The 15,384-nt window shown below is 47.7% G+C and overlaps 1 protein-coding gene across 6 annotated transcripts in view; it reads right to left on the bottom strand.

The window, feature by feature from the left end:
• The window catches only part of ANKRD44 (ankyrin repeat domain 44), a 477,800-nt gene that overhangs the window by 179,291 nt on the left and 283,125 nt on the right, over positions 1 to 15,384 (bottom strand). For all 6 annotated transcript variants that reach the window (XM_030208682.1, XM_030208683.1, XM_030208686.1 and 3 more), the window contains exon 7: positions 4,243 to 4,385. In XM_030208682.1, coding sequence (XP_030064542.1) covers positions 4,243 to 4,385 — 143 coding nt within the window. The remainder of the gene's footprint in view (positions 1 to 4,242; positions 4,386 to 15,384) is intronic.

The raw sequence follows: 15,384 nt of genomic DNA, 5'->3' as shown, positions 1-15,384 counted from the left end.
GCAGGACTCACACATATGCGCACATAATTTATCTAATACTACAAATTACCCATGTGTCACCAACACTTAAGCACACACACACACATCTATGTCAGCTCTACAGCTGGTCCAAGTGCTCACGCCTAAATGCATACACGTGTAGCTACTGTTAGGCTAGTATTCTATAAATGAATACATTCCTTTATAGGATAGGATACTAATTATCAGCACAGTGTTATAGAATTACCACCTACATGTGCTTCTCATCTTTTGAACTAACTGTACTTGGTCTTGAACAAGAGTGCCTCCATTTATGTTTTTACTATAGATAACACACTCAAACAAATAAATAGTCACCCCACAGCTTGCTGCATCATTCCCATAAAGCCTGGAGTGAGACAATATACAAATGGCAAAAGCCATAAAGGTAGAGAACATGCTAAAAGCTTAGATTCTACTTTATTTTCCAATGCTTAAGACTAAAGATGAAAGTATACAAACCACTACAAGAATTATCCTAATGATAGTGTTGAATCCAAAAATACAATGATGACTGCTTGAAAAAGTTGTTCCCTACAAAGTAGATCCTGCTGAAACATATATTAGTAAAGCAGCTACTAGAGAAGAATACTGTCTGGACAACCATTAAGGAGACTCCAAGTTGTTACCCAGCACTGAACTGTGAGGTGAATCCCTCTTTAACAGTATAATATAAAAGATTGTAAGCTAAGTGATCATATCACACTATTTCTGCAAAATCTTCCCTGGCTATCAGTACAATACAGGGTTAAATTTAAAACTCTATCTCAGATCTTCAAGACCCTTAAAGGAAACTGGCTAGAGTACTTAAAGAACAGGATCCCCCCTCTATGCGCATCCAAGATTGCTAAGGTTCTCCCACTCCTCTCCAAAGACTATGGTGCTCATTTTCAAAGCAGAAGGACGTTTTAAAATGCCTAAAAAAAATGTCCATCTGCTATAAACGTCCAAATCCTGATTCTAGAAAATCAGAATTTGGATGTTTCACACTGCAGTTTGTCCAAATAGCAAGGGGGTGTGTTGTGGGCATGTTCTGGTGGGACTAGGGAGAGCCCAAAAGTAGGATGTCCAACAGCAATTTTCGAATGGGAAGAAACGTTCAGAGCTGCGTGCGTCTGGTAGCGCTATACAAATGCTAATAATAATAATAGACCTGTTTCAGTTACATCCAAGTTACAAAAAGCTGCTCTAATTGATCAATTGACCACTGGAGGGATTAAGGCATGACCCTTCCTTAATCCCCCAGTGGTTGCTGGCCCCTTCCTTCTCCCCTGAAAGGAAAACCAGGTTCTATGTCAGCTGCATGTGTTATAATCATTCTAAACAAAGTAACAAGCAGGTCAGAGGAGTAACCTAGTGGTTAGTGCAGTAGACTGTAAACCAAGGGACCGAGGTTCAAATCCCACTAACTTTTTTTTATTCTTTTTAATAATTCTGAGCCTTCCAGATACAGAATATCTACTGTACCTAAATATATAAGACACCTGCAAGCTTGAAGGACATTGAAGTGGTGTACATTCAGGTACAGCAGCTATTTTTCAGGTCCTGGAGGATAACATTTATTAAAAAAAAAAAAAAAAAAGAATTATAGTGGGGTTTGAGCCTGTGTCCCTTGGTTTACAGTCCACTGAACTAACCACTAGGCTACTCCTCTATACTGCAGGGGATGTCTGTGTGGCCATATTTTTGAAAATGATGCTAGACAGACATTCATGTCCCTGGTTTTTTATCATTCAAAAGTTGGACGTTTCACTTTGGAAAATGGCTATTCATTTCAGACGTTTTCAGTGCAAAAGCGTCCATCTCACAGCCATAATTGAACAAGAAATCTAGACATTTTTCCTGTTTGATTATGGCTGGGAGATGGCTGAGGGTTTTTTTTTGGACTTAGACTTTTTTTTTAATGCCCCTCCTTATCTATTTCAGGACGTAGGTGAAAGCATGGCTCAACTCCCAAGCCTTTTACAGAAAAAGCAACTAACCAGCTTGTCACACACACAAGAACTAATATCAGCTGCACTTATGCCCCGATGATCAAAACTCCAGCGCTGAACAGAACAGTGCCAGTTTTACCGACACAGCAGCACCCTGACCTAACTCCTTCGTGATCAAACCTAATAGTATGCAAATGATATGCACAATTTTAGGTTTCATCATGAGGGAGTACAACAGGCAGAAGGCACATGCGTTCAAAGGTTGTGTGTTAAGCACACAACTTTTGAACGCATGCCCAGGACATGGAGCTGTCAGTTAGGTGTATTTTCAAAACACTTAGACTTACAAAATTACATAGGAACCTATGGAACTTTGTAAGTCTAAATGCTTTGAAAATGAGCCCCAGTGTCAACTAGGCTGTCAAGTGTCAGACCCCCCCCCCCCCCCAAACAAAAATCAGCCTGGTGGTCCAGTGGGACCCCTGTCCTCATTCCCCCCCTGCCCCGGGTCCAGTGGGACCCGCAACAGGGGGCTCGACTTGTTCCGTCCCCACTGAAATGTTTTCCCTGGTGGGCTAGTGGTGAAGGGAACCCTCTCCCAACCCAACCCCCTGGCCTGTACCTTTGATGTTGGAGGAGGAGGGACTATGACTCCTTCCTCCTCATTGGGCGTCACCTCAAAATGGTGGTGCGCTGCCCAGTGCATCATAGGAAGCATGAAGCGGGGTTTAACCTCCATATAAGGAGGTGGCACCCAACGAGGAGAAAGGAGTGCTAGTCCCTCTTCCTCCAACATCAAAGGTACAGGCAAGGAAGATGGGTTGGGTGGGGGTTCTCTCCACCACTAGACCACCAGGGAAAACATTTCGGTGGGAAGGGGAACAAGTTGGCTCCCTGTCGCGGGTCACACTGGACCCACATCGGGGGCGGGGAGTGAGAACAGGGATCCCACTGGACCACCAGGCTTATTTCTTTTTTGGGTGCGGGGGGGTGTGGAGGATCCAGGGGTTACCTGGACCACCAGAGCTGACACTGACAGCCCTGGCTACCCTGTCAGAGTAGGAGGGAGGCTCTTCCCTTAACTCCAACACCAGCTCCGAGCTGGCGTAGGGTTAAAGTGGTAGAAGCACCTCTGATCGAAAGCGTAGTTCTCTGATCATGAGAGGGGAATACCAATGAGCTCATTTAAATGTAATTTAAATGAGCTCTGTGGTATTCACTGGCATGCTCGTTACTTATCACGCTAGAGCCCTATGATCATTCTGGTAAATGCGGGCACTAGTGGCCTCTAGCACCCACATTTACCTTTGATCATCTTCCTCTTATTGCAGCAGAATGTGCTTATGAGAAATCCAACTTTTATGACTCCATGTGCATTTTTTTTCTTAAGTTAGTCACTCCTACCAAACTCCTGTTACGCTATCTTATCTGACTATATGAAAGTTCATGCATATTTTCCCTTTGAAAACCGATGCAAAATTTTCATGCATGTGTTACCCATGGCATTGCACCAATATGTACAGGCTTTCATTTTGAAAATTTCCAGGGGTAAACATGCACCTGCTTTTTCTGCAATGTACAATTTTACCTAAACAATGCGCAAGTAGGTTTAAAAATGCAATCTGGACACATACGTCTCCTCCCCCAACTATACATCCCTGGAAATGTCTTCTGTCAATGTGACTAAAAAACTCTGTGAACTTTTAGCTGAGCTAAGGATGGACAGTTTTCAGATATCCGATTTACAACCAAGAAAACCACTTTGAAAACTGCCCTCTGAAGGTCTAAAACATGAATTCCCTCACTATGTTGACAGCAAAGGTACAAGGTGATCTCTTTACAAGAAAAGGAAAACAAATATGCAAGAAACATTTTTTGGTCTTGGTCAGGCAGTTACCAAAGAAAATCAGAACATTTTCTTTTCATTTTTCCAGTTCAGGGCACCCTGAAATTTGAAGTGCTCAAATACTGAATCTGTCAGTCATGTCAGGTACAGTGATTTTGGCTTTTGGACCTCTTTGGATAAGACAATCCTGTATGATATTCATTCCCCAAAAGGTGGACTCGATTTCCCTCAGCAAGTCTGATGGCATTGCTAACAAGAGAAATCACAAGGAGGAGAATAGGAACCAAGAATGCAAGAAGATCACTGAAAAACTATTCTAGTATTAAACACAGACTTGAGGTGTAACCGATACAAAATAAAAGAGACTCCAGTCAAGTTTCCAAGCTTAGTCATGTTATTATATTTACTTTTTTTTAATAAGCAATAATTATTCTCACAGCTTACCTCCACACCTAGATTTAGGAGGTGTTTGACAACGTTGATCTGCCCATTCGATGCAGCTGCATGAAGTGGAGTATAACCTTTCTTGTCCTTGCATGTAATCTCGGCACCATGGTTAATCAGCAAAACAACCACTTCCAAATGACCTTAAAACATGATGGGGGATAATAGATGCAATCTTCAGGCAGAGTTTGTGCTATTTTATGTAACTACTGTCCTACTGATTCCATCTGTCAAAAGTATACTACTAAAGAACAAGGTAAATTAATATATGTCTTCAACATTATTATTATTATTATTACAAAGTTGTTGTAACTCTTGGCTCTAGATCAAAGGTGGGCAACCACACAAACCTCAAAGGCCACAATCAGTTAGGTTTTCAAGATTTCCACAATAAATATGCATGAGATCTAGTTGCAACTAGATCTCATGCACATTCATTGTGGGAATCTTGAAAACCCAACTAGACTGTGGCCCTTGAGGATCACGGTTGCCCATCCCTACTCTAGATGTTTTACAATTTAGAGCTTAGTAATTCTCAATTCATAAGAGCTACAACAAACAATTAACAAGTACACATAACCATTCACATTTGAAAAATAACTTATATTTCTCTTTAGGGTTTCTTTTACAGAGTCACGCTAGCGATTCCTGCACAGCAAATGACAGGAAGCCCATTGAAGACCTATGGGCTTCCTCTCATTTGCCACGCAGGAATCGCTAGTGCGTCTTTGTAAAAGAAGCCCTTAATGTTCTTTTTAACACGACGATGACTTTTTTTCTCCGCTTCATCCTATAATTTCATTAGCTTCATGAAGGAAGGGGAGCATTGTATGTATATAGAGCATGGGAACAGAATCCCAGTAATTTCCAATTGCAGCTCCTCCAATAAATCTCTGTGCCTTAATAATATTCTATTGTCAATATCTGCATGTCAAAAGTAACCATGCAGTATGTTGGCTGGCACTCATACACAGCATGTTTAGAAAGAAAATAAAAATACATCCTGATTATAACACTTTGTTATGCCAACAGGAAAAAGGCCATCACCAATGAAACCCAAGACAAACACTAGACAAAATCTTCATTCTCCAACTAAGAAAACATTCAGTGGTAGAATACTGTGTGCCATGCAAATAACTCACTTCCTATTGCAAACACTGGCAAATATTACATTTTAAAGACTTAAATTTGTGTACTGTAGACAACAGAAGGGAGAAGGAAGATATTATAGATATATAAAAATAAATAGAGATATAAATAATGCACAAGCTTCTAGCTTTATAGGGTGGAAAAGCGGTTCTAAAACTAGATATCTTGCTTTGAGGCTGAAAAAGGTTAGAATCAACAGTAACACAAGCAAATATTTCTTCACAGGATGGTGAATGGGTGGAATAATCTTCTCTTAGAAGTGGTGGGGGGGAAATATCATCATTGTTTAGAGCTCCTGGGATAAAAGATCTTTACTGCACAAAATTTAAAGTAAAACAAGAATTCAAGTATTTTCAGTCTTTAACAGCAAGGTAAAATGGGCAGATCAAATGGGTCTTTTGGTATCATAGACTATGTTTCTACGTCAAAGTCGATACACATGGGGTAGCAAACTTTCAAAATATCCTCAAAAAGCATGAAACATGCAGTTTGCTAACAAAGGGGTCCTTTTACTAAGGTGCACTGAAAAATGTCTTGCGGTAGTGTAGGTGCAGGTTTTGGGTGCGTGTCAATCCATTTTTGGGGGCACCTGTAAAAAAGCCTTTTTTAAATTTTTGCCAAAAATGGGCGTGCAGCAAAATCTAAATTGCCGCGTGTCCATTTTGGGTCTGCAACGTTACCGCCAGCCATTCACCTAGCGGTAAAGACTCACACCGTAACCGGGTGGTAATGACTTACGCGCATCAAATGCCACTTGGTGTGCATCCGATACGCGTCCAAAAATAAAAATTATTTTTCGGACACCCGTATCAGACGCACGCCAAAAATGAAATTACCACAACAGCCTCACGGTAGCTGGGTGGGAACTCCATTTTCTTGCGCATTGGGCGAGCATAGACGTTTACTCAGCTAAGTAAAATGGACCCAAAATGGCTAACAGTCTATGGGGGGCTACAAACATCTCAAAATTTAAACAAACAAGGCCTCAAAGCTCAGAGAACCTCGTCTGACCAAATGTGTCAGTCTTCCCAAAGGAATTCCCAGCTATTATCATCGGCCTCAAGAAACCATCAAACTCAAAAAAAAAAACAAAAAAAAAGAGCAACAAACAAATTCCCAAAAACAGAGAAAAAAGTTGCTCACCAAAATAACAGAGAAAAATAGCCAAAACCCACGTGGAGGGGCATAATCGAAAGGGACGCCCAAGTTTTCCTGAGGACATACTCTCAAGACGTCCCGGCGAAGGGGCAGGGAAACCCGTATTATCAAAGCAAGATGGGTGTCCATCTTTCGTTTCGATAATACAGTCGGGGATGCCCAGATCTTGACATTAGGTCGTCCCTAGAGATGGTCATCCTTAGACTTGGTCGTTTCTGATTTTCGGCAATAATGCAAACCAAGGACGCCCATCTCAGAAACGACCAAATGCAAGCCATTTGGTCATGGGAGGAGCCAGCATTCGTAGTACACTGGTCCACCTGACATGCCAGGACACCAACCGGGCACCCTAGAGGGCACTGCAGTGGACTTCTTAAAAAGCTCCCAGGTACATAGCTCCCTTACCTTGAGTGCTGAGCCCCCCAAAACCCACAACTGTACACCACTACCATAGCCCTTATGGGTGAAGGGGGCACCTACATGTGGGTACAGTGGGTTTTGCAGGGCTCACATTTACCACCACAAGTGTAACAGGTGGGGGGGGGCCTGGGTCCGCCTGCCTGAAGTGTACTGCACCCACTAAAACTGCTCCAGGGACCTGCATACTGCTGCGATGGACCTGATTATGACATTTGAGGCTAGCATAGAGGTAGGCACAAAATATTTTTAAAGTTCTTTTTTGAGGGTGGGAGGGGGTTAGTGACCACTGGGGGAATAAGGGGAGGTCATTCCCGATTCCCTCTGGTGGTCATCAGGGACACCCTTTTTTTTACATTATGGGTCGAGGACGCCCATGTGTTAGGCACGGCCAAGTCCCGCCTTCGCTACGCCTCCGACAAGCCCCCGGGAACAACAGAAAGCAGTTGTGGACACCCAAAATCAGCTTTCGATTATGCCGATTTGGGTGACCCTGTGAGAACGACGCCCATCTTCCGATTTGTGTCGGAATTTGGTCAGACCGAAGCTCTCTGAGCTTTGAGGCCTTGTTTATTTAAATTTTGAGATGTTTATAGCCCCCAATAGTCTGTGTTAGCCATTTTGTTGGCAAATTGTATGCATCATGCTTTTTGAGGGAGTCAACATGTCATGCAAATATTCTATTTCCCATTTGACAAAGTTGGCCATTACATTTAAATGTTTCCCTTTTAATCACTAAAAATGCTGACTCTCTTTCCAAACTTACTGTTGAAAGGAGAATACTGAAAGAGCTGAACTAACTGCTGATTGTACTTCTATCAGCCCTGTTTAATTTGTTTCTGTAAAAAAAAAAAAGGAATTCCAAGAGAATAGAGAGGAGCAATGTGTTCCTGCTACCAGGGCACCAAATATATGCAAACTCTGATGCTCATGATTGAGGATTGAGAGACAGTAAGGGGAAGATTGTGTAATTGGAAGGAAAATGAGAGGCAAGTGGGGCAATAGAGCTGCAGGGGATATAACAGATCAATGTGGTGGAAAAACAGAAGTGATATAAAAAAGGAAAAAAAACAGGGAAAGGAGGAAGGCTTAGAATGTCAGTGAGAGAGAAACGGGAGTAAGAAATGGTGATGGGGAAACAGAAGGGTAAGAGAGAAGGGAAGATGGATCAATAGATATAAAAATATACACGGGGGAGGAAGGTGAGACAGATACAGATGAGAGGAGATTTTGAGGAAATAGGAAATGTGAAAATTGCAGTGGGAAGTACGGAAGAGACAAGAGAAGTGAAAGAAAGGGTGTGAAATGTAAGATAAAAGGTGGAGGGGGTGAGATAGCAAATAAATACAAAGAAGGTGAGGGGTAAGGAGGTAAGTGAAAAGATACGACAATCTCACTTGATGAGTTATGATCTCCCAGTGCAGAATACTGAGAGAATTCTGTTCTCCCCATCCCAACAGTCACCTCACTTTCTACATGTCTATTTCTTGTTCAGAGCAAAAGCCTTCTAACACAACAAGCAGTTAAAGCGAATGCTACATACCTGTAGAAGGTATTCTCCGAGGACAGCAGGCTGCTTGTTCTCACTGATGGGTGACGTCCACGGCAGCCCCTCCAATCGGAAACTTCTCTAGCAAAGTCCTTTGCTAGTCCTCGCGCGCCCGCGCGCACCGCACATGCGCGGCCGTCTTCCCGCCCGAAACCGGCTCGAGCCGGCCAGTCCAGTATGTAGCAAGACAATACACTTCAAGGGAAGACACAACTCCAACGGGGAGGCGGGCGGGTTTGTGAGAACAATCAGCCTGCTGTCCTCGGAGAATACCTTCTACAGGTATGTAGCATTCGCTTTCTCTGAGGACAAGCAGGCTGCTTGTTCTCACTGATGGGGTATCCCTAGCCCCCAGGCTCACTCAAAACAACAACCATGGTCAATTGGGCCTCGCAACGGCGAGGACATAACTGAGATTGACCTAAAAAATTTACCAACTAACTGAGAGTGCAGCCTGGAACAGAACAAACAGGGCCCTCGGGGGGTGGAGTTGGATCCTAAAGCCCAAACAGGTTCTGAAGAACTGACTGCCCGAACCGACTGTCGCGTCGGGTATCCTGCTGCAGGCAGTAATGAGATGTGAATGTGTGGACAGATGACCACGTCGCAGCTTTGCAAATTTCTTCAATGGAGGCTGACTTCAAGTGGGCTACCGACGCAGCCATGGCTCTAACATTATGAGCCGTGACATGACCCTCAAGAGCCAGCCCCGCCTGGGCGTAAGTGAAGGAAATGCAATCTGCTAGCCAATTGGATATGGTGCGTTTCCCTACAGCCACTCCCCTCCTATTGGGATCAAAAGAAACAAACAATTGGGCGGACTGTCTGTGGGGCTGTGTCCGCTCCAGGTAGAAGGCCAATGCTCTCTTGCAGTCCAATGTGTGCAGCTGACGTTCAGCAGGGCAGGAATGAGGACGGGGAAAGAATGTTGGCAAGACAATTGACTGGTTCAGATGGAATTCCGACACGACCTTTGGCAAGAACTTAGGGTGAGTGCGGAGGACTACTCTGTTATGATGAAATTTGGTGTAAGGGGCCTGGGCTACCAGGGCCTGAAGCTCACTGACTCTACGAGCTGAAGTAACTGCCACCAAGAAAATGACCTTCCAGGTCAAGTACTTCAGATGGCAGGAATTCAGTGGCTCAAAAGGAGGTTTCATCAGCTGGGTGAGAACGACATTGAGATCCCATGACACTGTAGGAGGCTTGACAGGGGGCTTTGACAAAAGCAAACCTCTCATGAAGCGAACAACTAAAGGCTGTCCTGAGATCGGCTTACCTTCCACATGGTAATGGTATGCACTGATTGCGCTAAGGTGAACTCTTACAGAGTTGGTCTTGAGACCAGACTCAGACAAGTGCAGAAGGTATTCAAGCAGGGTCTGTGTAGGACAAGAGCGAGGAGCTAGGGCCTTGCTGTCACACCAGACGGCAAACCTCCTCCACAGAAAGAAGTAACTCCTCTTAGTGGAATCTTTCCTGGAAGCAAGCAAGACGCGGGAGACACCCTCTGACAGACCCAAAGAGGCAAAGTCTACGCTCTCAACATCCAGGCCGTGAGAGCCAGGGACCGGAGGCTGGGATGCAGAAGAGTCCCTTCGTCCTGCGTGATGAGGGTCGGAAAACACTCCAATCTCCACGGTTCTTCGGAGGATAACTCCAGAAGAAGAGGGAACCAGATCTGACGCGGCCAAAAAGGAGCAATCAGAATCATGGTGCCTCGGTCTTGTTTGAGTTTCAACAAAGTCTTCCCCACCAGAGGAATGGGAGGATAAGCATACAGCAGGCCCTCCCCCAAATCCAGGAGGAAGGCATCCGATGCCAGTCTGCCGGGGGCCTGAAGCCTGGAACAGAACTGAGGGACTTTGTGGTTCACTCGAGATGCGAAGAGATCCACCAAGGGGGTGCCCCACGCTTGGAAGATCTGGCGCACCACTCTGGAGTTGAGCGACCACTCGTGAGGTTGCATAATCCAGCTCAGTCTGTCGGCCAGACTGTTGTTTACGCCTGCCAGATATGTGGCTTGGAGCACCATGCCGAGACGGCGAGCCCAGAGCCACATGCTGACGGCTTCCTGACACAGGGGGCGAGATCCGGTGCCCCCCTGCTTGTTGACATAGTACATGGCAACCTGGTTGTCTGTCTGAATTTGGATAATTTGATGGGACAGCCGATCTCTGAAAGCCTTCAGAGCGTTCCAGATCACTCGCAACTCCAGGAGATTGATCTGTAGACCGCGTTCCTGGAGGGACCAGCTTCCTTGGGTGTGAAGCCCATCGACATGAGCTCTCCCATCCCAGGAGAGACGCATCCGTGGTCAGCACTTTTTGTGGCTGAGGAATTTGGAAAGGACGTCCCAGAGTCAAATTGGACCAGATTGTCCACCAATACAGGGATTCGAGAAAACTCGTGGACAGGTGGATCACGTCTTCTAGACCCCCAGCAGCCTGATACCACTGGGAGGCTAGGGTCCATTGAGCAGATCTCATGTGAAGACGGGCCATGGGAGTCACATGAACTGTGGAGGCCATGTGGCCCAGCAATCTCAACATCTGCCGAGCTGTGATCTGCTGGGACGCTCGCACCCGCGAGACGAGGGACAACAAGTTGTTGGCCCTCGTCTCTGGGAGATAGGCGCGAGCCGTCCGAGAATCCAGCAGAGCTCCTATGAATTCGAGTTTCTGCACTGGGAGAAGATGGGACTTTGGATAATTTATCACAAACCCCAGTAGCTCCAGGAGGCGAATAGTCATCTGCATGGACTGCAGAGCTCCTGCCTCGGATGTGTTCTTCACCAGCCAATCGTCGAGATATGGGAACACGTGCACCCCCAGCCTGCGAAGTGCCACTGCTACCACAGCTAGGCACTTTGTGAACACCCTGGGCGCAGAGGCGAGCCCAAAGGGTAGCACACAGTACTGGAAGTGGCGTGTGCCCAACTGAAATCGCAGATACTGCCTGTGAGCTGGCAGTATCGGGATGTGTGTGTAGGCATCCTTCAAGTCCAGAGAGCATAGCCAATCGTTTTGCTGAATCATGGGGAGAAGGGTGCCCAGGGAAAGCATCCTGAACTTTTCTTTTACGAGATATTTGTTCAGGGCCCTTAGGTCTAGGATGGGACGCATCCCCCCTGTTTTCTTTTCCACAAGGAAGTACCTGGAATAGAATCCCAGCCCTTCTTGCCCGGATGGCACGGGCTCGACCGCATTGGCGCTGAGAAGGGCGGAGAGTTCTTCTGCAAGTACCTGCTTGTGCTGGAAGCTGTAAGACTGAGCTCCCGGTGGACAATTTGGAGGTTTTGAGGCCAAATTGAGGGTGTATCCTTGCCGGACTATTTGAAGAACCCACTGGTCGGAGGTTATGAGAGGCCACCTTTGGTGAAAAGCTTTCAACCTCCCCCCGACTGGCAGGTCGCCCGGCACTGACACTTGGATGTCGGCTATGCTCTGCTGGAGCCAGTCAAAAGCTCGCCCCTTGCTTTTGCTGGGGAGCCGCGGGGCCTTGCTGAGGCGCACGCTGCTGACGAGAGCGAGCGCGCTGGGGCTTAGCCTGGGCCGCAGGCTGTCGAGAAGGAGGATTGTACCTACGCTTACCAGAAGCATAGGGAACAGTCTTCCTTCCCCCCCAAAATCTTCTACCTGTAGAGGTAGATGCTGAAGGCTGCCGGCGGGAGAACTTGTCGAATGCGATGTCCCGCTGGTGGAGATGCTCTACCACCTGTTCGACCTTCTCTCCAAAAATGTTATCCGCACGGCAAGGCGAGTCCGCAATCCGCTGCTGGAGTCTATTCTCCAGGTCGGCGGCACGCAGCCATGAGAGCCTGCGCATCACCACACCTTGAGCAGCGGCCCTGGACGCAACATCAAAGGTGTCATACACCCCTCTGGCCAGGAATTTTCTGCACGCCTTCAGCTGCCTGACCACCTCCTGAAAAGGCTTGGCCTGCTCAGGGGGAAGAGCATCAACCAAGCCCGCCAACTGCCGCACATTGTTCCGCATATGTATGCTCGTGTAGAGCTGGTATGACTGAATTTTGGCCACGAGCATAGAAGAATGGTAGGCCTTCCTCCCAAAGGAGTCTAAGGTTCTAGGGTCTTTGCCCGGGGGCGCCGAAGCATGCTCCCTAGAACTCTTAGCCTTCTTTAGGGCCAAATCCACAACTCCAGAGTCATGAGGCAACTGGGTGCGCATCAGCTCTGGGTCCCCATGGATCCAGTACTGGGACTCGATCTTCTTGGGAATGTGGGGATTACTTAGTGGCTTGGTCCAGTTCGCAAGCAATGTCTTTTTTAGGACATGGTGCAAGGGAACAGTGGACGCTTCCTTAGGTGGAGAAGGATAGTCCAGGAGCTCAAACATTTCAGCCCTGGGCTCGTCCTCCACAACCACCGGGAAGGGGATGGCCGTAGACATCTCCCGGACAAAGGAAGCGAAAGACAGACTCTCAGGAGGAGAAAGCTGCCTTTCAGGAGAGGGAGTAGGATCAGAAGGAAGACCCTCAGACTCCTCGTCCGAGAAATATCTGGGGTCTTCCTCTTCCTCCCACGAGGCCTCACCCTCGGTGTCAGACACAAGTTCACAAACCTGTGTCTGCAACCTCGCCCGGCTCGACTCCGTGGAGCCACGTCCACGATGGGGGCGTCGAGAGGTAGACTCCCTCGCCCGCATCGGCGAAGCTCCCTCCGCCGACGTAGTCGGGGAGCCCTCCTGGGAGGTGGCCGCAGTCGGCACCGCACGCGGTACCGACGTCGGGGACCTCACCCCGGGCGATGGGCCAGCCGGCGCCACGCTCGACGGTACCGGAGGCGCAAGCACCGCCGGTACCGGAGGGGAAGGGCGCAACAGCTCTCCCAGAATCTCTGGGAGAACGGCCCGGAGGCTCTCGTTCAGAGCGGCTGCAGAGAAAGGCAAAGAGGTCGATGCAGGCGTCGACGTCAGAACCAGTTCCGGGCGAGGAGGCTGTTCCGGGCTGTCCAGAGTGGAGCGCATCGACACCTCCTGAACAGAGGGTGAGCGGTCCTCTCGGTGCCGATGCCTGCTGGGTGCCGACTCCCTCGGCGACCCAGAGCTCTCGGTGCCGACGCGGGGAGGCGACCGGTGTCGATGCTTCTTCGACTTCTTCCGAAGCATGTCACCGGAGCTCCCCGGCACCGACGAGGAGGACGTAGAATCCAGCCGTCGCTTCCTCGGGGCCGAGGCCGAAGGAGGTCGGTCTCGGGGGGGCTGTACCGCAGGAGCCCTCAGGGTAGGAGGAGACCCACCCGAAGGCTCACCGCCACCAGCAGGGGAATGGACAGCCCTCACCTGCACTCCTGACGATGCACCACCGTCCGACGACATCAGCAGACGAGGTCCCGGTACCACCGACGTCGATGCAGTCGCCCGATACCTTGGCGCCGATGCAGAGGCCCGATGCCTCGATACAGTGGCGGCTGAGGAAGATGGTCTGGACGCTGACGACGTCGATGCACTCGAAGATCCCGGTGCCGATGCCGACGAAGAGCCCGAGAACAACACGTTCCACTGGGCTAATCTCGCTACCTGAGTCCGCCTTTGAAGCAGGGAACACAGACTACAGTTCTGAGGGCGGTGCTCGGCCCCCAGACACTGAAGACACGACGAGTGTCTATCAGTGAGCGAGATTACCCGGGCGCACTGGGTGCACTTCTTGAAGCCGCTGGAAGGCTTCGATGTCATGGGCGGAAAAATCACGCCGGCGAAATCAAAATCCGAAATGACGGAAAAAGAGCACCAAAAAATTTAGAAGGGAGAAAATCTCGACCGAGGCCGAAAAGAGGCCTACCCCGACGACGAAAGAAAACTTATCGGGGGCAAAAAGCTGGAAGTACGGGAAGGGGTGGTCTGAAACCCGGGGGGGGGGGGTTTCCGAAGCACTTCCCGACACTTTAAAGACTTTTTCCGAAGAAAAAACACGTCAAAAATAAATTTGGACGCGCGAGGTCGACTTTCCGGGGCTCGACACGGCGAAACACGACCGTACCGAGTGCGGACAAAAGAAGACTGGCCGGCTCGAGCCGGTTTCGGGCGGGAAGACGGCCGCGCATGCGCGGTGCGCGCGGGCGCGCGAGGACTAGCAAAGGACTTTGCTAGAGAAGTTTCCGATTGGAGGGGCTGCCGTGGACGTCACCCATCAGTGAGAACAAGCAGCCTGCTTGTCCTCGGAGAATGCGCAAATTAGGGCATGCTGTCATGCCACTGTGGTAGCAGTTACCATGCACCAATCAGCATGTTAACAGCTTAATGATCTTTAGTAAACATGCTTCAAAATGGGTGAAGTCTAAAAGTCATAACCATTCATATCCAGAAACACTGAAGTGTAAGAGCAGATAAAGAAGTCAAGTTCTATCCATTCCACTTATTTTTCCTCCCTACTGCCCAAGCTGTGGAGTCAGACTCAGAGTCATGGAGTTGGAGTCAGTAAAAACTGAGGGGGTCTTTTACTAAGGTGCGACGGCATTTTTAACATGCACTAAAAATAGGCACGTGCTAAACGCTAAAGATGCCCATAGGAATACATTGGCATCTCTAGAGTTTAGCGCACGCTAAAAATGCCAGTGCCCCTTAGTAAAAGACCCCCATACTGACTCTGACTCCAGTTTCAAAATAAAAACTTATGGCATAATATAAGGTAAATTTATCACTTTAATTATATATTGTTTTTGTTCAGATTCTTTGTTCAAATTTCAAATAAATACATTTTGTGCTCTATTAATCCTAATTTTGTACACAAAGAAATATCCAATGGTTCTTTAATTAACCAAATTTCTCTTAGATTTACTATACATAGTAGGAGTCAAAGTCGACCAGTAGAAAAATAGAGGAGTTGGAGTTGAAGTCGAAGGTTTGGT

The sequence above is a fragment of the Microcaecilia unicolor genome, chromosome 7 (assembly GCF_901765095.1).
Source record: "Microcaecilia unicolor chromosome 7, aMicUni1.1, whole genome shotgun sequence".
NCBI lineage: Eukaryota > Metazoa > Chordata > Amphibia > Gymnophiona > Siphonopidae > Microcaecilia > Microcaecilia unicolor.
The sequence above is the reverse complement of the archived record's forward strand: the minus strand, read 5'-3'. Positions and strand labels throughout refer to the sequence as shown.